This window comes from Pocillopora verrucosa, chromosome 2 (assembly GCF_036669915.1).
Source record: "Pocillopora verrucosa isolate sample1 chromosome 2, ASM3666991v2, whole genome shotgun sequence".
NCBI classification, from domain to species: domain Eukaryota; kingdom Metazoa; phylum Cnidaria; class Anthozoa; order Scleractinia; family Pocilloporidae; genus Pocillopora; species Pocillopora verrucosa.
Genome location: NC_089313.1, coordinates 9750724 through 9771987, shown reverse-complemented (window position 1 = coordinate 9771987; position 21264 = coordinate 9750724). Strand labels below are relative to the sequence as shown.

Here is a 21264-nt window from a genome sequence, read left to right as displayed (position 1 = left end):
TTCTGGATACTTACAATAAGGGTCTACTTCGCCCTACACAAGCAGACCACAATTATGATGGCGTAACTATGGCGGATCTCAGGAACTCAGAAATCCCCAGCGTTGAACCACTAGACAAAACACAAGAGGGTGTCAGTCTAGATCCAAGGCTGGCTAAAGTACTGGGGCATGAAACTAGGGACATTGAAAACAATACCCAATCTAGAAGACGGTTGTCGTATAGATCTTCAGAAGCTGTGGTACCCGTTCCAGTTCAGGAGTTAATTCTAAACAAGCCAAAACCGCATCTAAATGACAAGGAGAGAAGCGATGTGCCCCCAATCCAGCTACAAAGCAAAATCACCTTTGTCTCCGATGAAAACACTGTCATAAACTGTTAATAACATTAGGGGTGGACGTTTGGGGATAGGTGATGCACATGTATATTGAACTTTCAACTGTAGCATTTTTCTTTCTTGTTTTATAAACATAGGGGTTGCAATTTATTCTCCAACCCGAGCCCCAGGATAAACCCCTGGAATTCATGCCACACGTGATGTTGAAGACTTTATAAGAAAGGTTCCTGTTTTAAATAATTAAGTCAATAAAATCAATCAATTTAATTAGGTCAGAATTATTATATTATATTATAAATACCACACCGCAAAATATTGAAAATAATACTGAGCACATGAAATGTCTTTTGTACACGATTTACATTTAATATAATTATTATTTACATCTGAGCCTACTAAGTATTTTTTTCTGCTTTCCTTAATTCTTGACATTAAAAATTACACCTCTTACAGGATGTATATTTAAACCTATTTGCATGAAATACAGCCATGTACTGTTTGTACATTATATGTATATAGATAGTAGCACAAGAAAAGCACAAGTAAAATTTTGTTCTTTTTTTTCTCCTTTTCTACATGAAACCAACCCTTAAAATGTTTTCTCATGTCTCATACTCTCACAAATACTGGGTTTCCTGAAATTGCCATTGTTTCTAATTTAACACTGTCAAAAACTGAAAACTGCTACATTACCTAGCCAGTTAGATTTTGAGTCACCTACAGTTATGTGAAAAGGAACAATCTTACCAAATCCTTATTATTCAAATCAGTGCACTGTTAACTTACCACTGTAAAATCAGTGGCAGAGCTTGGGCATTGAAATTCACCTTACAAACAATCTTACCCAGGGTTTCATGGGGTACAATAAAATAAATATGAAATTGTACCAGACCTACACGTAAATGTCAACTAACATTAACTGACATAGAAATAAATCAGTTCGTGCTGCAATCAGCTTCTCTATCTTCCTCAATGGTGTCAAGGATACACACCTCTTCCTGTGTCTCTTGGTTCTGTAGCTCTTCCACAATCTCATTGTACAACAAAACAAGAGTTTCCTTTTTAACTTTGCTGGGCTGTGCTTTGATAGCTCCAAATCTGCTTGACAGAGGCTCCCTTGTCTCCTCATCAGTGAGCAGCAGAAGCTTTTCAGCTATTCTCCTGAAGATTTCATCTTTGGATGCATTCCTTATGTCTTCTGCCAAAGCTCTGTCTTCTGTAGTTACATATAGCACTTGCAACTGGGTATCTGATCTTTTTTTGCCATCAATGAAGTGTGTATGAAGCAAGTTGCTTCTGTTCCTTCTAAGAATTTCCTCATAATTTTTCAAATCACTGTCCAGTTCAGGGCCTTCCAAGGATGTTACAACATTTGACAACCCTCCTTGCAAATACCTTTGAAGGAAAAGCAGTGAAATAAACTTATTGAACCAACTATTGCATTGAGAATTGCTCTTTAATTTACACCACTACTATTACATACTGGAGCTGAATAGCTTATACTAAAATGTATTGTGTCATTTACTTCTCTTTTCGTAACTTTATGCGCCATGCTAGCACTTCATCTACAAAATCATGCTTTCTTCTTGAGTCCAATGCTTCATCCTTGGGATTATGCAATCCAAGCAGGGAGAAAAGCCAATTTCTCACCTAAATATAAATAAAATAAATGAGGTATTTAAAGAGGAATCCAAACTACTCACAGATAGTTTCAAGCAGGTCTTCTGAATCAGACCAAATTCGTGTTTAAAAAGTTTTAGGATTTTAGGAGAGAAGAAAACCAAGTAACCTGGAGATAAATGCTTTTACTAACTCTTAGCAATGATTCACAATGTTATGTACAAAAGATAATGAACTACAAAGATATTTTTTGCCCTTCTTTAGTAGCTTTTAAATGTTGAAGTAACTATAAATTAAGTACATGTATATCATTTGTGCCCGTTTCAAAATACACCAAAAAGTGAAACAAACAAATGTTTGCATACACTATACCTTGCTAAGATTTCCAAGATTTCTGAAAATCCTCAGCCAATCCAATGCAGTCATGGTGCCAGGCTGCCACACTTTTGACTCCTTGTTTTTCTCCTCAAGGCAAGCATCCATGTCTTCACCCTTGCTTTCATTCCCTGATGTACTAACTGCCTCTGTATTCTGCACAAATACAGTCAGTTCTTCTGGGTAGCAAGCTCGGTCTACACTACAATAATGAAAGAAAAATGGTAATGACTTAATGAACAGTTGTTAGGTGTAAAATTAGTCAGCATGTCAGCTGTACATGGATGTAATTGCTTGTTGACTCAGAGATGGGAGGCCTTTCATTTAGAAGAATGAAAGGAGCTGACCACTAAAAAATTTCAATATTTGTTATATATTATTGTACATATATATAAGTTTAAAAAACAATCAAGAAAAGTTTCCATTTACCTACCTGTCATACAGGTCAATCAAAGCATACTTAGACACTACATTTCTATGAAATACAGTAGCAAATGTCATCTGCCCTGCTCTTACATAGGCAGCATTATTTCTCCTGATGCCCATGCGGAAAACTTAGAGAGCCATTAAATACGTCCAGGTCATGCCAAAGATGTACCTGTAGGTGGCATTTTTCCAGCCAACATTAGGCATCCAGTCATACAAGTAGTCATTAACTGACATTGCAGATCCACCGTCAAGCCTATCCCGGATGTATGGAATGAGTAATTCCTTCCACAAACCAATGTGAGCAACTTTCAGGATAGACATTGTCTTGTGGTGGTCTGAACCCTTTTTGACAAATTTCTGAGCAGCATCAGAAACAAAACCAAGCTCACTGGCAAGCTTAGAAACAAAGACATCCCAGTTTAAATCAATGAAATGTCTTGCCATGTTCATTTCTAGATGAAGCTTTCCAATACGAAGTACCACCCAGTCAAACTCTTTTACAGCACTGCATTTCTGTCCTTGATGAACTTTAATGCAATGTTCATTCACACTTTCCTCCATGACCTCCTCACCACGTTCTGTACAGAGGAACACATCATTGACCACTCTCCTGCACACAAGGTAAGGTAGACCATCCATGGTAACATTAAGCCATTGCCGAGCATTTGGATCATTGGGATGATACCGCCTCACCTTTGCAGCCATGCCAACTCTACGTAAAACTTCCTTGAGTGCATTCGGAGAATTTGGATTTACAAATACAGGATCACTTGTCACAATGTTGACTGGATGATCAATATGGTTTGATGGCACATGCTGGAATTCATCATAACACTCAGAAAATGTTTCTTTTACAATGACATGTGCCTCCTCATTCTGATCAATGATGAATCCCAGCTGTGTTTCTCTCACTCTCTGTCGGTACTGACGGATGGGGGCAACCAGTGCAGTACCTAGGATGTCACTGCCTTGAAGTTCTTTCTCAGCATCTTTCAGGCTCACCCTGCAATCTATATTTACACATTTTCTTTTGTTCCTATCCATTGTTGTTTGGCATACAGGACAAACACGCTTTCCTTCTTTGGCTTTAATGTCATCTACTCTGATGTCAACATCATCTTGCCACACATCCCCAGTTTTTGTCTGCTCTTTAAGTAACCCCTGAAGTAACTCATGGATTAGTCGTTTGTTCTGAGTACAACAAAAAAAATTCAATTACAAAATGTTATAGTCAATTGAAAGAATTGCCTTTTAACTTTACACATGTTCACAAAAGTAGGCCTGTCCTTAAAACAGGTATAGTATAATCCATAATTTGCTGGCTAAGCCTCAAATTTGCACAATGTTTTTTTTCTCCTAGTGTTTGTTTTCCTAATTGTAAACTACATCTACAAGAAGATGACCTTTCTTGTACACCTGTAATTTCAAATGTATAATTACCTCTTGGCGGATTATTTCATTATCAGGTTCTGAATCTGAACATGCCTTTGCCAGCTTTTCCCGCTCATCTTGACATGTCTTGGCTTGTTCAATGCGGTTGTACCACGCTCTAAAAGAGAGAGCCAAATTAGTAATACCGGTACTTGGTATCGCTATCTCAATTCTGGAAACTTGTGGAATGTGCTGCAACATCAAAATTTTAAGCTTACATTTTGAGTTGTTTACAAGTTGACCTAGCATGGTTAGTTTCTTGTATGTGCTCTTGTTTTTACAAGTTTATGCCTAATAAAACAATAACTACTGAATAATTTGTGTTATCTGCCTCAGTTTTTGGCTGATAGCACAAACCTCTCCCTATCATGCTTAACCTCAAGGAATAACTGTTAAATACTTGATAAAAATAAAAGACGAAAAACACTGAAAGTTATAGTCTATCAAATTTACTGTACCTTAATATGGTAATGTATGCACATTTTAATTGATTACATATACATGACCTTCAAATATGCTGGCAACAATTTCGGAAAGGAAATGACTTGTCCAAGATTGTGCTCATTAAACAAAACAAATCCTTGTGTATTCAATAACTAATTGACCATTTTTTCAAATGAGTTTCTTACCCTGGAGCAAGATTTGAATCCAACTGCAATGTTCCATTGGGATAAACAGGTGCCACACAGTGTTATCTTTACGCACAGTCCACTTCCTAATAAGCACCTGGTCATTGTCAATAGCTGTCAGAATATCACCAGAGGGAACTTGAGGGACTTCCATTGTTAAGTTATTTAGCCAGGTTTTGACAGTGGTGTTTCCTCCAGCGGGGTGGATCTTACCATGGATATTAAGGGCAAGTTTACTACGTGTCACAGAGTATACCAAGAGATTTGTAGCAAACATCAATGGGCTTACAAAAGAGGGTTGCACAATAGAATAAAGCTGATCGACAGTTACTGCCTTATGAACTGGCTTGGCACTTTCGTGGCTAAGGGCATTGATTGCACATGTCAAAACTGAGTTTCTGGCCTGAATCCATGTATGAGGGGTCACATTTAACATAGAAGTTAGATTCTTGTATGTTTGATTACAAGACAAGATGTCAGTTTTCACATTTTCCTTTTCTGAGCGAAAAATAGTTGAAGTAAGCAACAGTCTATCTTCAGTACTTAGCTTATTTATTTCATGTAGCATGTTATCTCTGTCCAAGAAGATGAAATTATAGTTTTCTGCCAGCTTTCTGGCACATGTAACTGCTTCCTCTTTTTCCATCAACACAATGTTGTGCATAACGGCACTGAACCCCAGACAATACTTTTTTTCCCCCTCTGATTCGTTGTCCTCGCCACTTTCGGTTTCGCTTCCACAAGTTTCTGTTGCTTTCCATTCCAAGGGCTGTTTGGAAATCTTACGGGGACGCCCTTTTCCTTTAGATTTGCTGGCCCTACAAGGACAATTGTCCTCAGTGTGGCTTCTCCACACATGTGGTTCCTTCTTTTTGGCAACTTCCTCTGGATCGGAAACTGTGCGAACTCTATACAGAAATCGCTTGCACCCCGTGCAGATAGAGGATGGATGAATCTCTCGGCTGTCGAGATCGACATTAATTCGAAATTTCATCCAGAGCTCCGATTTGAAAGATTCTTTGTTTGTAGCACTGACCCTGGTCCGCGGCAGATTTGTGCCACAAAGACGACAAAGTGTCTCCAGATACTGAATGTGTTCATCCATGCCGTTGGCCTGATCTGAAATTCACAATGTAGGCTTATAAAGGTCCGATAAATAATTGTCATTTTACTTTAAATTGCCCGGCCACAAAGTATGGTTAAAATTTATGGTTTACACGATACTCCGATGGATCTCAACAAAGGAATCCGCCTGGTAGTTAGCACACTAATAGACTTTCAACATCCGTGCACTCGAGCAAAAACCTCGTGCACTCGATTGGAATTTTGACAAATTGAAAGCAAATTTATTCTAGTTTTTGAAAAGATTTTTTTTAAGAATCAAAAAAAATGTTGCATACCTGAAAACCTCAACTAAAGAGGTGTTACTCCTTGATCGAGCCCTCCGCAACAAGCACCTCCACCCGACTTTTCAACTGAATTTTTCTGTCTTGTCAACGCGACCGCCATCCATTGTATGCTTGTTGTGTGTGATTACTTGTCTTCTGTACTTTTGCAAGGTTTCATGGGATATGGCTCGGAAACAAAGTCGCTAGGGCTCGAATTAAAGTAATGAATGGGTTTCCTCGAGGTCCCACTACGACATCCGTATTGGTGACGTCATCAAGTATCCAGAAATGGATATGGCCCGGACTGGTAGATAATCCTAGTGAGCGCTTGTATTTCTTGGGTCAATACACTAGTGGAAAGGCAAAGGTACTGATTAAGGGCTGTTTACAAATGAGGAGTGAAGATTCGTACGAAGTGGCTGGATGACTTTTGCAGAAACACATCGAAGGTTGCAAGTGCATGCATCACAAGACTATCGAGCTGACCTGCCGTGAAACGTAACGACAGAACAGGGCTTCAAGAGTTTCCTATTGCCCTTGAGCAAGCAAGAAACACCATAACAGGCATTCATTACATAAATGACTTGAACACAGCCAATGTTCTGCGCCAATTTTCGGAAAACCTGCCAAGATACCTTGGCAACAAATGGACGGAAAGAGTTGGCAAGATTAGGAGTAACAAGGGACAGGCAGCCAACTTCAATAACGTCTGCCAGTTTGTGTCCAAACAAGCCGATTTTGCAACAGACTTAGTCTACTCAGAGGAAGGCATCAGCGGACCAAAAGATACAATTGACGAGTACTGCAAGTTGGGCTAAGGCAAGACTAGGAAAGGAAGGCGTACAAACTTTGCAACAGGCCTCTCAGAAAAGAATGGCACCGAAAAAAATTCTTATCCCATCAGTTGTATCTTGCGCTCCAAAGGGCACCACTACAAAGAGCAGAGTAGTAGAGTGAAGAGACCTTGTTAGAGATGAATGTTTATGCTTGATTGCTATGGTTCTTAACACATCGCCAAGTTTTGCGAGAGTAGAAGATCATGCCACATATGCAATAGGAAACACCCAATGTCACTCCATGATTACAACTGGAGGCCGGATAAATAACAAATAACAAGATATGCCTGTACGCTCTCCTTGATAATGCTGATGGAGGACATATAGAAATAGGACTTCTCATCGGTCTGAACTGTCCCAGCACTGTGAGGCTGAGAGATATTTTTATTATATTATTGGAAACGAGGATAAGTCTTATGTGGTACGATCAGCATTGGGATGAAATGTCAACTTTCTTGCAAGCCATAGGAACAGCAAACAAGTACATTGCAACCGAATTCAGGGTCTCAGGAGGAGCACAGATGATGAAGTGAACAAATACATTGTTGCTGAAAGAAAGATCGAAGAACAGCTAACGCCTCAATGGTCTTACAGATGTTTGAGTTGGACTTTGCTGAAAGGGATAATGGAACCGCATTACGTAAAGGGGGAAAATGGAACTGCACTACCTAGAGAAGATCGTCAGTTCCTGAAGAAAGTAGAAGACAGAATCTGCTATAGAGGTGACATGCATCACGAAATACCCCTGTCGTTTAGGGAAGAGAATGTCCAACTACCAAATGACCATCTTCAAGCAGTGCAATGCCTGCACAGCCTAAAGAAGAGACTCCAAGGTGACCCAAAGTATCATGCTGACTACACCAGCTTCAAGTATGAAATTATCGTTAAGAGATATGTCTGAAAGGTGAATATTGAAGAACTAGCTCCTCACGAAGGAAACGTCCGGTACTTACCTCATCATGGGAGTTTATCACCCCAGAAAACCAAGCAGCATCTGCGTGGTATTTAATTGTTCAGCTGGTTACCAGGGTGAATCAATCAATCAATCAATATAACAATCGCTTGTTATAAGGGCTCAACCTTACAAACAAGCATCTCAGGTTAATTGATGAAAATGGTAAAGTTCATTGTTCCCTCGTAATGGGTAAAGCTCGTGTAGTACCACTGAAAATAGTGACTATTCCAAGACTTGAACTGACTGCAGCTACTGATTCAGTAAGAGTTGGAACGATGCTGGAGGAAGAGTTAGATCACAAGGAACTTCATACATTCTATTGCACAGATAGTAAGGTCATGCCAGTAATGAGTCTTCGAGGTTCCAGGTGTAGGTTGCAAAAAGGATAGAGTTTATTCATTCATTCATGCCTGGCTAGCTGTGCAATTCAGATTGAAGAGGTACATTCCATGGAAACAGAATTCATTTCCACAAGCCTAATGTCCTTTTATTTGTCGAAAAGGACCCATAAGAGACCTTCATAGTGACCAAGGTACCAACTCTTTTGTAGCCAAAAATTAAGCCACAAGTAAGGTCTATACAGAACATTATGGCAGTGCCTTTGAAGCAACATGATCACAGTTTAGACAGCGAATCATCGCAAACTCTGTTATGTGAAGCTGAAGCAACTGTTAATAGTTGCCCTCTCACCACTGAGACCTCAAGTGACTCACTGTCACCATTGCCACTAACGCCAAACGTACTTCCTACCCACAAAACCAAGCTAATACTCCCTCCCCCAGAAAAGAGAAGATGTTTACTGCAGGCGACACTGGAGGCGTGTAAAGCATATTACTAATAAATTTTGGAACAGGTGGCGTAAAGAGTACTTGCAGAGGCTTACGACTGAGACAAAGGTGGACATGACGGAGAAGAAACTTCGCGGAAGGTGATATCGTTGAAGGATACACTCTCAGAAACAAGTGGCCCATGGCTAGAGTCCCTGTTGCAGATCGAAATAACAATGGGTAAGTCAGGTCCGTGACTGTCCAATCTGCAACTGGGTCAATGTTGGATCAACCAGTTAAGAAACTCGTACTGCTCTTAGAGTCACCTGAGGAAATACCAGAAATCCCCGACGAGGAGCCAAAGGAACTGTTTTCTGAATGACAATCATGATACACGGAACATTTAGCATATTTAAGTACACTGAACGATTTAGAGAAAAATCTGTTTGGGTCGAAATGATGAACATTTAAGGGGAGTTTCCAATGTTTCTAATGTTTCCAATGCCAGTTTCTGACATTGGTTATCCTGTGTATTCAGACCAGTCCATCGGAGCATATTCGGTTAGGTGGTTCATTCCAGTCCAGGTCAAACCTCAGCGCAGTGCTGGGCCTTTTTTTCCGCTTTGTTCATGATTTGCTTGCATACAGCTAAAGGACCATTTTCTGAAGTGTCATTTGTCAAGGAACTTACGGGAAACTAAAGGATTGAACATTGTGTAGGCTCGCGGATTAACGATTACGGTAACACGATTTTTGCGTAGTAAACCACTGGACAGTATGGAGCGTTTCGCTGATCTAGACTAGTAAAGAATGGATTTCATGGCTGATAGAGATATCAACTGCCACCACCTCGTACACCACCAAAATCGGATGGTAGTGGCGTGCACATTACAACATATAAAAGTTATTGATGCCATATACATTACCTCCATTTGTAGGTAGTTGATCTAAAGGGGGAGAAGTGTATCCTCAAGCACTACCACCATAGTTGGCCTAATAACGCAGGTACCATAGGTGCTGGTTCTAACAAAAGCAAAACAAAAAAGACAACATAAGGAAAAGCACTACTGTAGAGGAAAAACTCACCATTCAACCGAGTTCCTTTAGTGAGTGCAATTTTGTTAATAAAGCATTGTTCAATTATGATATAATTCACTGAGTAAAGTGAATGGGGATAAAGCAGTTTATGGGTGTGTTTTTTCAGGGATTAAATAAATTATAAACATAGGATAGGATACTATGTTATCAATCTTGATGACAGTGTGGATGGTGGTAATCATTGGGTTGTTACAAACATCAAAAGAGATAATTGAATACCTTTGGTACAAAAGAGTTTATGAAGTTATAAATCGATTAAATCTCAATTATGTGTAAAACAGTACACAGTATCAAGATTTGTTCAGTGTCTTACGTGGATACTATTGTTTGTATTACATGGATGACGACAGTAGGGGGACCACATATTGAAATGTCGTAAAAGTGTTTTCCCATACTGGTTGTGCTTATCGTGGAAATTCATAAACAGTATTTTGTATAAGCATTTATTAATATATAGATTTAGCCAAGCCTAAAAGTGGAGCTCTTATTAGTTTATTTCCAGCCCTTTATTATAATAAATAAAAACTGTAATAACACTTGTCCGCACAGGCTGTAGAAGAGCTTCTTATTAAAGGCCAGACGAGGTCTGGAACCTGGGGACGATGTTCTCAAAACACGCATGCTAGTCAGCTGTATCTTCAAACGACTGACGAACTGTTCCTGATGTTTTGAGCAAATATTCGATGATTGGGAATATTATCTTCTTCAGATGAAGTGTATGATGACAGCATCAGTTTAAATTATATTCTATTAAGCGTGAATTGTAATCTCGGTTGGGAAATGGGCCAAAATTGGGCCAAAATTGAAAGAAATGATGGTAAACAACTTTGCATTCAGACATCACTAGTGGACTGGAGTATTTGCACGTGAGCACAGTGATCAGTAAAACAACACGCCAGAATCGTATGGGCTTCTCTTATATCTTCTATTGAAGTTGGCAGGTATGACTGCTTGCCCCACCGTTCTCCCTAACATTTCAGCCTCCTCTGTTTAGCGTGGAAAATTAAAAAGAAAATTAATTTTAAACTCAAGTTTGAAACTGTAATTTTTTAAAACTTTTTCGCTTTTGGCTAGTTTCATGATTGTCCTCTGGCTGGAAATACAAGATGTCTTTTTCTGATATTTTCTGTTGTTTAATTTGGTAACCTCTTGTGTAACTGCATATAATGTAGATGTCTTCAAGAAAAAACCGGAGATAAGAAACACCATGCATTAATGAAAGCTTGAGCACGAGTATTAAATGCAATCTGAATAATAATATTACATGTTACAATAATCACACAATTCCAAAGAAAAGAAGTCAGGTTACTGACCCACCCACCTCAACTTTTGAGAAATAGACACGGTAAACAATTACAATTAATGCAAAGTTGAAAGTTTGAAAGCTAAAGAATATACGTTACAATCATCACACCCTATGCATCTTGGCAAAAAAAGTCAATTACCACCATACCTTTTCCCAAACGTTCATGCCTACAGGAAATCATTCATTTTTGTTACTCGGTGGTACTGAACATAAAATACTTCTACTGACACAAATGCATTTCTCAAAAGTTATCTCATCGCATATGACTGGTCATGTGGATGTTCCTGCATGGGGACTAACATCTCAATTACCCCAGCAAACTTTAATCATCAGAATTGCAAGCTGAGGTGTATTTACGAAGTGCTCAAGTTTCCAAATCAGTTACCCTACTCAGTTGCAGTGGATTTCACTCCTTTTTGAGGCTATCTTCAACTTGATCATCCTGTTACATGTGAAAACATCAAATGTTACTCACATATACAAATAATCACCTAAATGAAAAGTTATAATTTTTTTAATAAACTGCTCCCTATAACCCTTTAACTCCCATGTGTGACCAAGAAAGAATTTCTCTTAACAATATCAATACGATATCAATCAGGCAAGTAATGAGAATAAATAAAAATAGTAATTAGTAGATAATTGGTTGATCCAATACAAAATTCTCAAAACTAGCATCAAAAGAACTATGTGGCAAACAATAAGGAGAATTACTAATGAGCTATTGCGAGTGTTTCGTGTTGTTCTATACTACAAGAAACTCAACACGCCATGTTGGAGGCACGCGACTACTAGCAGTGAAATCACTGCATATTTTTAATTAAGCCAATAACCAAATAAGGTAAGCTGTCAATCAAATTGTACATATTGTAACAGCGAGTTAAATGAAACTTTGTCATGAATGTTACCCTCTAACTCCCATGAGTGACCAAGAAAAATTTTTTCTCTACAATATCAATTCTTCTAAATTCTCTCAACTAACATTGTAAGAATTGTAGGGTTGATAATAAGGAGAATTATAAATTTGATCTGGGAGTTAAAGGGTTAATTGAGATGGCAACCAAAACATCTGTAGACTAATAACAAAAACCTTTGCATGCAAACAAACCATAATGAAGCATGATATGAATTAATTTAATCTCACTCAGTTTGAATGTAGAATCCAAAATCTGTTGTTCTAAATATCACAAATCAACCACACCACCACTTCAGTGTGATTATTTTGAGGGTGTGTAATTTTTCATATGGACAACTATTCTTAGTATCTATCTTTTACCAGCTGACATCTGAGAAGAATCAAGTCCACACTGGTAATTTGACACATAGCAGGCAAACCCTACTACTGATTAAATTTTATTTGAATAAAAAATATGAAGGGCAATGGGGGAAATTACCTAGCAAAATCCAAGTTTCCCTTCTTAAGTATTCTGATGTTTCTTCTATCATATGGTAAACTGAGTTTACAGTTTACCTTGTTTTACTGTCTTCTGTTCATTTATTTGTTTGCTTGCTGAACAATATTAACTATTGTTGCTAACAAATGTTTACAGTAATTAACACTTTAATTCCTGAGAGTGACTAGCATCTAATTTCTCTTTTCAATATCATCCCTGAATCAAGCATTAAGGTCATGAGAATAAAGGAAATGATAATCAACTGAAGAAGCTCTTGATTGTTAAACAAATTCTCCTTGCTGGCACACTTAGGACAGTACGGAGAAAATGCATACTGATGTTAGGGTGTAAAGGGGTAAAGACATCATCTAATCAGCTTTATATATGTATGTCAAGCACTAAGGTAGGATTGTCGATTTGATTTTCACTACTTGCAAACAGCTTATTTCTATCAGCTTTGAAAACTTCTGTATCCTTGCTTTTGAAGAAAAGCATCACCCATGAACACTTAAACATTACAGTCATAAGCTACCAGCACAGGTTTTTCAATTGTTTCAGAACATCAGATTCTCATCACATTTTTTGTTACATTTGAAAGATAAGAAAATTTTAAACATTACAATGTCATTAAATCCTCCATTTTGACCCTTTTCCTCCCACTAGTGACTAAGACAGAAATTCTCCTTACACTATCAGCATGATATCAAGTAGAATACAGAAAAATATCAATTAGGGAATTGATGGTTGATCCAAGTCCAAATTCTACAAACTAAATTAAATCACATAGATTGTATGGCAGACAGTAAGGAGAATTATGTGTAAACCACAAGACTGAATTAATTGACTTTAATCGACGGATACTTAATCACAAACTTCTAACAGTGACAGAACAAAACGGGACGGCCACGCATAGTAAAACACGAGTACATAACGAGTCCAAGTTCCAACATGGCGGTTCTCTCGTGCAGTCGAGCGCGTTTTAAACTACTAGTCACCAGATTCCACATACTGGGGGTGGAGGCGTGAAACAATTCGTTTGCTTCTTCTGAGTGTTTCGACCTGTGGAATCTGCAGTTCAGTTCCTGTAAAGTGTTCCTTAGAATCCGTCAGTGTGACTTCCAAGGGATACAAGAGATGTATTGAACGGTTGGTGACTCCGGAGTTTGTTTTGATCTCTGCCGCTCTAACTAAGCCATCACTGCCACGGAGAACTTTCTTTACAATGGCTAACTTCCAGGAACTACGAGGAACATTTTCAGCGTGCATAAGTACGACATCCCCGACTTTAATGATCTCCTCCTGCGATCCTCGCTTCTTAGACTGATACACATGACGCTCCCGCAGCAAAGCAAGGTACTCACTCTTGAACCATTGGACAAAGTGCTGAAATAGCAATGAGCGTCATTTGAAGGCCTTATTGAGTTGATCATGTTCATTGAAGTTTTCATCCTCCAACTCATCAGGATCAACAACAGGGTGTGACAAAGCTGTAACATCGAACCCACACAGCAACTTTGACGGTGTCAAGGGCTCTGGATCATTCACATCATGGTAGACGAATGTGATTGGGCGATCATTCACAACTACTTGAACCTCTTTGATGAGTGTTTGTAACTCGGGTAGACTAATGAGCGCGCGATGAAGAACTTTCTTGATTGACAACTTAACTACTCCAATCAGTTGCTCATGCATGCCTCCCCAGTGCGGTGACTTGGCAGGAATATGCCTCATCTGAACTCTCTTCTGGGCAAAGTGATGCTGCACGGTTTGATCTTCTATGACTTGGAACAACTTCTGAATTTCTTCATCCCCTTTCTGGAATGTTTTGGCATTATCACACAGGATCAGTGAAGGAGTTCCATAGATGGCACAGTGACGCCTGAATGCAAGAAGGAACTGATCGGTCGTCATGTCATCAACAATCTCCAATTTACATTCCGAGTGGTGCTACAGGTGAACAGGCAGACATAACATTTCTCTGTCTTGTTACCATTCTTGACCATCAGATGGCCGGTAAAATCAATCCTCACTGTAGAGAATGGTTTCACCTTGTTGAGGCGAAAGTCAGGCAAGGGGGGTGAATGGGGTAGCTTGTATGCTCCCCCTATCTGGTATCGGCATTTGAAACAATGCTTGAGCACCCTTGCAATTTCACTTCGTGCTGATGGCAACCAAAATCTCTTACGCAGTGCTACAACAGTGTCTCTTACTCCAGCGTGGAGCTGTCTCTCATGAACTGAACGAACAAGCAGAATTGGTTCTCTTGCATCTTGTTTGAGCATTGCATGCTCGAGTCTGCCGGGGGCAACTAGAAGGCCATTTGAGTTGAGCTTCAGATTAAGTTGACGAACCAACTGAGGTCTGGGTTTGAAGTGCTGACGGGTGGGTCATGACTGCTTTGTACAAAGATAGTCTCGATCTTGCCTGAAATGCTGAATCTGGTGAGCACGAAGAAGTACGACTTCTGCTTGGGATATTTCAGCAGCTGTGGGAACTGGAATTACCAAGTCAATGACTGATGGGCATTGGCGTGACCCATGTGACTTACCAGAGGCATGCTTCAGGTTGGAAATGAATCCCAAGACATAAGACATCGTGCGAAGCATGTTTTCGTAGGACTGGAAGCGTGAGATGTCAATAAAGTCTTGGAGACTGCCTGTGTTAGACTGCTTACCAGGAACATGACTGTCCACAGCTGTGGCTTAGACAACATCATCTTTTGCAAAGCTCTTAGGACTCCATCTTGGCCAGAGTGAATGGGCTGTTAACCATGGAACCTCTTTGCCATAGTGCTGATTGTAGGAGCTCATCCGCACTGCATCCACGGGAGAGTATGTCTGCAGGATTGTTTGCTGAACTGACATGGGACCAGCTGGATAGGTCAGTAAGCCTCAAGATCTCTGTTGTCTGATTGCGAATAAACACTGGGAGTTGCTTGGTACTGTACAGCCAATAGAGACAGATGGTGGAGTCAGTCCAGTAGTAGGATGAGATGAATGGGAAATCCTTGTTGAAAATTTCTCTTATGCGACCAAGGCGAGCACCCATTACCATGGCAATTAATTCCCACTGGGAAACTGTTCGTGCATGTTTAGATGAGGAAAGTTTGACCTTGGAGCCAATGAATCTGACCTTCTGATTCTGAGCAAAGAAGACACAGCAACCAGCTGCAGTAGTGGGGCATGCATCACAAAATACATGCATTTCTACTGGTAAGGCTTTGTCAAAGTCCAAATAACGTGAGGTGACAAATGTTGAAGCTGCTTCTATTTCCTTGGCGATTTGGTTGTACTGCTGTTGGAGTTCATCAGGGAGAATTTCGTCCCAGTCAAATCCCTTATCCCACAGAGATGAAATGAATTTCTTGGCTGGAACAAGGACTGGGGAGATGAGGCCAATAGGATCAAATGTTGATGAAACAGAACTGAGGACTTGTCGTTTCGTGAACTTCACGTCAGGAGGAATGACAATAGCTTTCCGTGGAAACTGTAACGTGTCTTCCTTAGGGTTCCACATCATGCCTAACAGGCCAGCGTGATCTCTCTGAGAACCAGTCCTTATCTTGTCGATAATGGTGGTCAGCTCTGGCGAATTTGTAAACCACTGGCGGAGATTCATGTCAGCATCCTTCATAACCTGCCTTGAGATGTTGTAATACTGAATGGCAGTGTCCTCATCATCTGTTCCAGTAAGTACATTGTCACAGTAAATCTTCTCGTCAAGGTCTTGAGAAACAAATTGAACAACTGGATCTTGATCTTTCTCATACTTAGAAAGATGATGAAGAATTGTAGAGTTAGGGATGAATGGAGAACTTGTTCCTCCAAAGAAGACAGATGTGTAGCGGTAAACTTTAATTGGTTTGTCTGGGTCCCCATCTTCAAACCACTGAAAGCGGACATAGTTACGGTCCTCTTCAATAATTTTGATTCTCATGAAGGCTTTCTCAATGTCAGCAACAAAGGCATACTTGTCAGCTCTGAAGCGATGAATGATGGTGTTCAATGACTTGAGAAGGCAGGGACCGGTGTATAAACAATCGTTCAGAGAGACATGGCCTGCATTGGCTGGAAATACAACGTGAACGGGTGTTGTTTTGCTCTCTGGACGTAGAACGAAGAAGTGACTGGGATAATGAGCATCACTCTTACTCAAGGGATCTTCACTGGTAGGGACAGCGTCCACATAACCTTTGTCAATTTGGTCGGCAATGATGCTTGCATAAGATTTCCAAAGATCCAGTTTGAGGAGCCTCTTCTTTACTTGTTGCAGACGGCTGTGAGCAAGGTTGAAGTTCGAAGGTAGTGGAGGGTGATTGTCCAACCATGGCAGTGGAACAAAGTAGGTTCCATCCCGGTATGTGATTTGGCATTGGAAGCGTTCTAGGAAATCATCCTCTTGACTGGTATCCCTGGGGTCCTCTATTCCTAGTGTTTCAATTTTGAGGAAATCTGCAACTTTGTTGTGCACCTCAAGATCCTTTGCACGAGTGTAACAAAACCATTCACTGTCATCAAATGGGAAACTGTCAAGGGAGTGACCTGCTGCAAAACACTGTGAAGCTGTTTGGGAATCATTGGTACTAGTACTGTCAGTGCTAGGAAAGAGTCTTCCAGAGATTAGATATCCCAGACTAGACGCTTGAACAGTAGGGTAGCCATAGATGACATCAGGTTTCAGGAACTGCCACACTGTATCCATACCAATAAGAATTTGAACAGGAAATTGGGTCTGACTGAAATCATCTGCAAGTTGAAGACTGGTGATGTGAGGAGATTTGAGGCTTTTGGCCCAGCTGGTGCGATCCATGGGAGTGATGATAACATCTTTCATGAGAGTGTCTACACTGATTGCTCCCTCATCTGTCATGATGTTGATTGATCCTACTGGGTACGTATTATTGGATGTAGCCCCACCAAATGTGTTAATACGCACAGTCTTACTGCAGTGAGGTTTAATGCAGAGTTCCTTAGCTGGCTAAGCTCCATTATTTATATAAATGATATTTCGGCAAACATTGCATCAACCGTGAAAATCTACGCTGATGATACTAAAATCTATCGCAAGATCATGGAGCCTGATAAGGATATACCAGCCTTACAGCTGGACTTGAACAAATTAAGCGATTGGGCTAACAAGTGGCAGTTGCGCTTTAATCCTGAAAAATGTGAAGTTATGCGTGTAACGCACAGTAGAGACAGATCCAAGCCTAGTTATTCCCTTGGTACGCAACTAAAATCTGTCGACAGTGCCAAGGACCTAGGGGTCACAATAAACTACGATCTATCTTGGGGTAAACACGTTTCCTACATAGTAAACAAGGCGAACAAAGTGTTGGGTATAATTAGGCGATCACTTGGAAACGATAATCGCTATGCGTTTCCTGCCTCTTTAAGTCGTTAGTAAGACCTATACTCGAATACGCTGTCCCCGTCTGGAGCCCCTACCAAAAAAAGGATATCGAATCCTTGGAAAAAGTCCAAAGAAGGGCATCTCGGTTGGCATTAAAGCAAAAACGCGGAGAAATGAGCTATGAAGACCGCTGCCGCCTACTGAATTGGCAAACTTTGGAGAAACGAAGAGAGTTTTTATCTCTGATCCAGTGCTACAAGATAGTTCTGGAAATAGATAGTCTTCATTTTTCGGACTTTTTTGAACTTTCTAAATGTAATCGAACTAGAGCCAATCACGATTATAAGCTCTACGTAAAAATAGCTATCGTAAATTGCTACAAATTTTCTTTTTTTGTACGGATCGTTAATATGTGGAATAATTTGCCTAAAGATATTGTACACGCAGGATCATTGAATTTATTTCGTAACAGACTAAAGATTTACATGAATATTGATTGAGATGATGGTAAACAGTTTTTAATTATCTGTATATAATGTTTTGATCTTTTTATTGGGGGATCTTTTATATAGGGTTAACCTCTAGAATATCCCCTTTCGAGAGATACTTTTACAATTTTTATTTTCCTTCTCTTGAATAAAGTATTGTATTGTATTGTATTGTATTGGCTGTGTGGTGATGTATGAAAGAGACGATCCTTCATCAATAAATGTGTTTGCCGTTTTTGTGATTTCACCATTGTTGACTGAAGTGACCGCAGTTTTCAGAATAATTGGGTTTGGCTGACTGTGGCACGAGGTCACGGTGTTGTACTCTGAAGGGCATGAGTACAAAGTCTCATTTTGATTGACCCCATTCTCAGAGTTGTGGCAGGCAAAGCTTGATGGGAGGGTGGGTGTGGTGGTTGGTTCACCATGCTGTGTGTTTCCTGAAGCAGGTGCAGCATGGATACTGACTGATGCAGGAGGGGAACTCAATGATGATTGGAGACCTGAAGCTCCATGAAGTGTAGTGTGATGGGGTTGCCGACAAACTGAACATCTGAACTGCGATTGACACTGGGTAGTAGCATGACCCCCTTTGAGACAATTGAAGCACAACTACTTGGATTTAACTGCAGAGATTCTATCCCGGATAGAGAGTTCACATTGAAATGTGTTGTGGGTACTGGTAGGCCCACAGAAGCGACATGGAACTTTCTTTGGCCTGTTAAACTGTTTAAACTTCTTCGATTTAGACTGATCAGAAGGAGTTACTGCTGCAGGAAGTGCAGTTGCTGTACCAAGTGGAACTGTTTCACTCAAGACACTATTGAAAGGAAGAACCTTGGGCATTGGAGGCTTTGGAGGAGGCGGAGGTTTGGGTTTGCGTGGTTGGCTGTTATTACTAATATAGGCAACTTGCTCAAGCCTTTTAACTTCATTGTGTATCATCAGAATTAGTTGATCAATGGTGGGATTAGCACATGGATATTCTTTCAAAATATTGGTTAACAGCTTCTCTGGGAGCTTTTCAAGCAATATTGGAACATAAAAGTCTCCATACCTGGTTGTGGGAAGATCCAGTGTGGCAAGAGACCTCATGTCACTCATAAGATTGTCATAGAAGGTGCGCAAAGCAAGGTATGCAAGGTTAATTTATCAAGAGTGAATTAAGTATAGTTTCTTAAAATCGTATGGAAATTTTATAATGTGCGTCACTTGTGCTACATATACGGACGTTCCTAATTACTGATTAAAATTCCGAGAGTGTGACTCGATTAATTCAAAAGAAAATATCAAAGCAGGTTACAGAATTGGTTCACAAGTTGTAAACTGATAATGTGTCAACATAACTCCCCAAAATTATGGTGCCAATAAGAATTTATTGTTCATAATCACTTATGAAATTCCGAGATTGTACCTCAATGAATTCAACAGAAAATATCCAGGAAGGTCACAGAAACAGACTTTCAAAAACTCGAATTCGACAACTGTAAACAACAATTATTTATGCTAACCATGTCATTACCAGCGTGCTTGTGAGCTCATATTGCCAGGAGCCCATTCAATTACACGATCACAGCTCGGAAGCTTCTTGAAAAATGTGATGACTATCAATTTTTAGAGATGGATTCTTCAGTTTCCAGCACTAGGAAAAATTTATCATATTGGAAGCATGTTTATCATAACCCAAGCATTAGGTATACCTCGAGATGTCGAGCGAAGAGAAAGTGGCTATATTTTTTTGAGACAAACCATTTCTTCAAGTTCGTATGAATCGAGTAAAAAGCGTGATAACAGCGCTAAAAAGGGCCATAACCAAACAATGACATTCACTCCTCGCATGGTAGGATGAATACCATTTTACCTATGAGTTTGTTTGCACCACACATTTCGCGCACGATAACTTAATTCTCAGATGTTTGACGGGTTTTCTCATGACAATATTTTCAAAATCAAATTACCGCGTCAGACTTAATGTAAACATGAACATCGCTGACTCAATCTCATTATATTCAATTTTGGGAAAAGCTATCACATCTTTCTTAGAGTAAAACAGCAAATCTTCGACAAAGTGCGATTTTTTAAATGAATAATTTAAACCATGCGATAGCTAACTGAAGAGAGAATGATAGAAACTTTCTCATGCCGTTCGCTATCATTTTAAAAACTTTCAGGGAAAGACATAATTCATAAGTTAACTTTCCTCCCCTAAACACCACGACGGTATTAAACATTCCAAAAGGTAAGACGAGAAATAATCTTAAGAATACGAACACTTTGAAATGTTATTCGAGCGATGAACCGGCGCGAGGGTTTTAAAGCAATGAATACAAACGTCACTGTTTTACCGAAACGTAATTTGAATTGTAAACTGAAGCTAGTATCAAAGGAAGATTGAGAAAAAAGATTTGAATTTTTCTGGGTCTTAGCGTGAGAGGAAACCTAGATGAAACACGACTTACCTCCTCTTCTTTCTCAGAACCTTTGTGGTTCGCTTCTCTCTGATGATGACCCCTTTTCAGTTTGTTTTCTGGAGCTCTTTGTATTTCCTTCTCACCTTACGGTTCGCTGAATATTCGCCTTTTTAGATATGCCTTTTATTGTTCTCTTTCGCGTTCATCTTGCCGTTTTCTGCTTGTTTTAACGTCCTTTCTAACTTTATTGCGCGTTTTTCTCGACTCACTTGACGCCTTTTACCTCTTGCTTTCTTCGGTTGCTCTGTCTATTTCTTTCCAGCCTATTTTTCACTCAAAAACCTGTCTCCACAGACTTGAATTATAAAAATTTCCCGTGGTTGACAAAGCTTTAGCTCTGCCAGTATTGCTGCTTTGCGAGTTGATAAAAAAAAAATCCAAAATACTGAG

General features: G+C 39.7%; 4 protein-coding genes and 1 pseudogene across 4 annotated transcripts in view; 1 reads left to right on the top strand and 4 right to left on the bottom strand.

Annotated features, from left to right (window-relative positions):
- Positions 1–380, top strand: part of LOC136278967 (uncharacterized) — a 757-nt gene extending 377 nt beyond the window's left edge. The window contains exon 2 of the mRNA XM_066162283.1: positions 1–380. This exon is cut by the window's left edge and continues 221 nt beyond it. Within this exon, the coding sequence (XP_066018380.1) occupies positions 1–380 (380 nt within the window).
- A 605-nt stretch (positions 381–985) lies between these two features.
- LOC131799564 (uncharacterized) lies at positions 986–4298 on the bottom strand (annotated as a pseudogene).
- Positions 4299–4802: 504 nt separating this feature from the next.
- On the bottom strand, positions 4803–6467 carry LOC131799605 (uncharacterized). The gene is made up of 2 exons (XM_059117311.2): positions 6220–6467; positions 4803–5938 (listed from the first exon to the last, which is right to left on the bottom strand). Exon 2 carries the CDS (start codon positions 5922–5924, stop codon positions 4803–4805), a length of 1122 nt encoding a protein of 373 aa, XP_058973294.1. The 5' UTR covers positions 5925–5938; positions 6220–6467.
- Positions 6468–13964: 7497 nt separating this feature from the next.
- LOC136279226 (uncharacterized) lies at positions 13965–14474 on the bottom strand. Its single transcript, XM_066162822.1, has one exon. It carries the CDS (start codon positions 14472–14474, stop codon positions 13965–13967), a length of 510 nt encoding a protein of 169 aa, XP_066018919.1.
- Positions 14475–15293: 819 nt separating this feature from the next.
- LOC131799604 (uncharacterized) lies at positions 15294–17432 on the bottom strand. Its single transcript, XM_059117310.2, has one exon. It carries the CDS (start codon positions 17430–17432, stop codon positions 15294–15296), a length of 2139 nt encoding a protein of 712 aa, XP_058973293.1.
- Between the last annotated feature and the right edge of the window lie 3832 nt (positions 17433–21264).

Bases quoted from the DNA above. Each gene is read 5' to 3' on its own strand.
- LOC131799605 (XM_059117311.2), bottom strand. From the start codon at position 5,924: ATGGATGAACACATTCAGTATCTGGAGACACTTTGTCGTCTTTGTGGC.
- LOC136279226 (XM_066162822.1), bottom strand. From the start codon at position 14,474: ATGACGACCGATCAGTTCCTTCTTGCATTCAGGCGTCACTGTGCCATC.
- LOC131799604 (XM_059117310.2), bottom strand. From the start codon at position 17,432: ATGACAGATGAGGGAGCAATCAGTGTAGACACTCTCATGAAAGATGTT.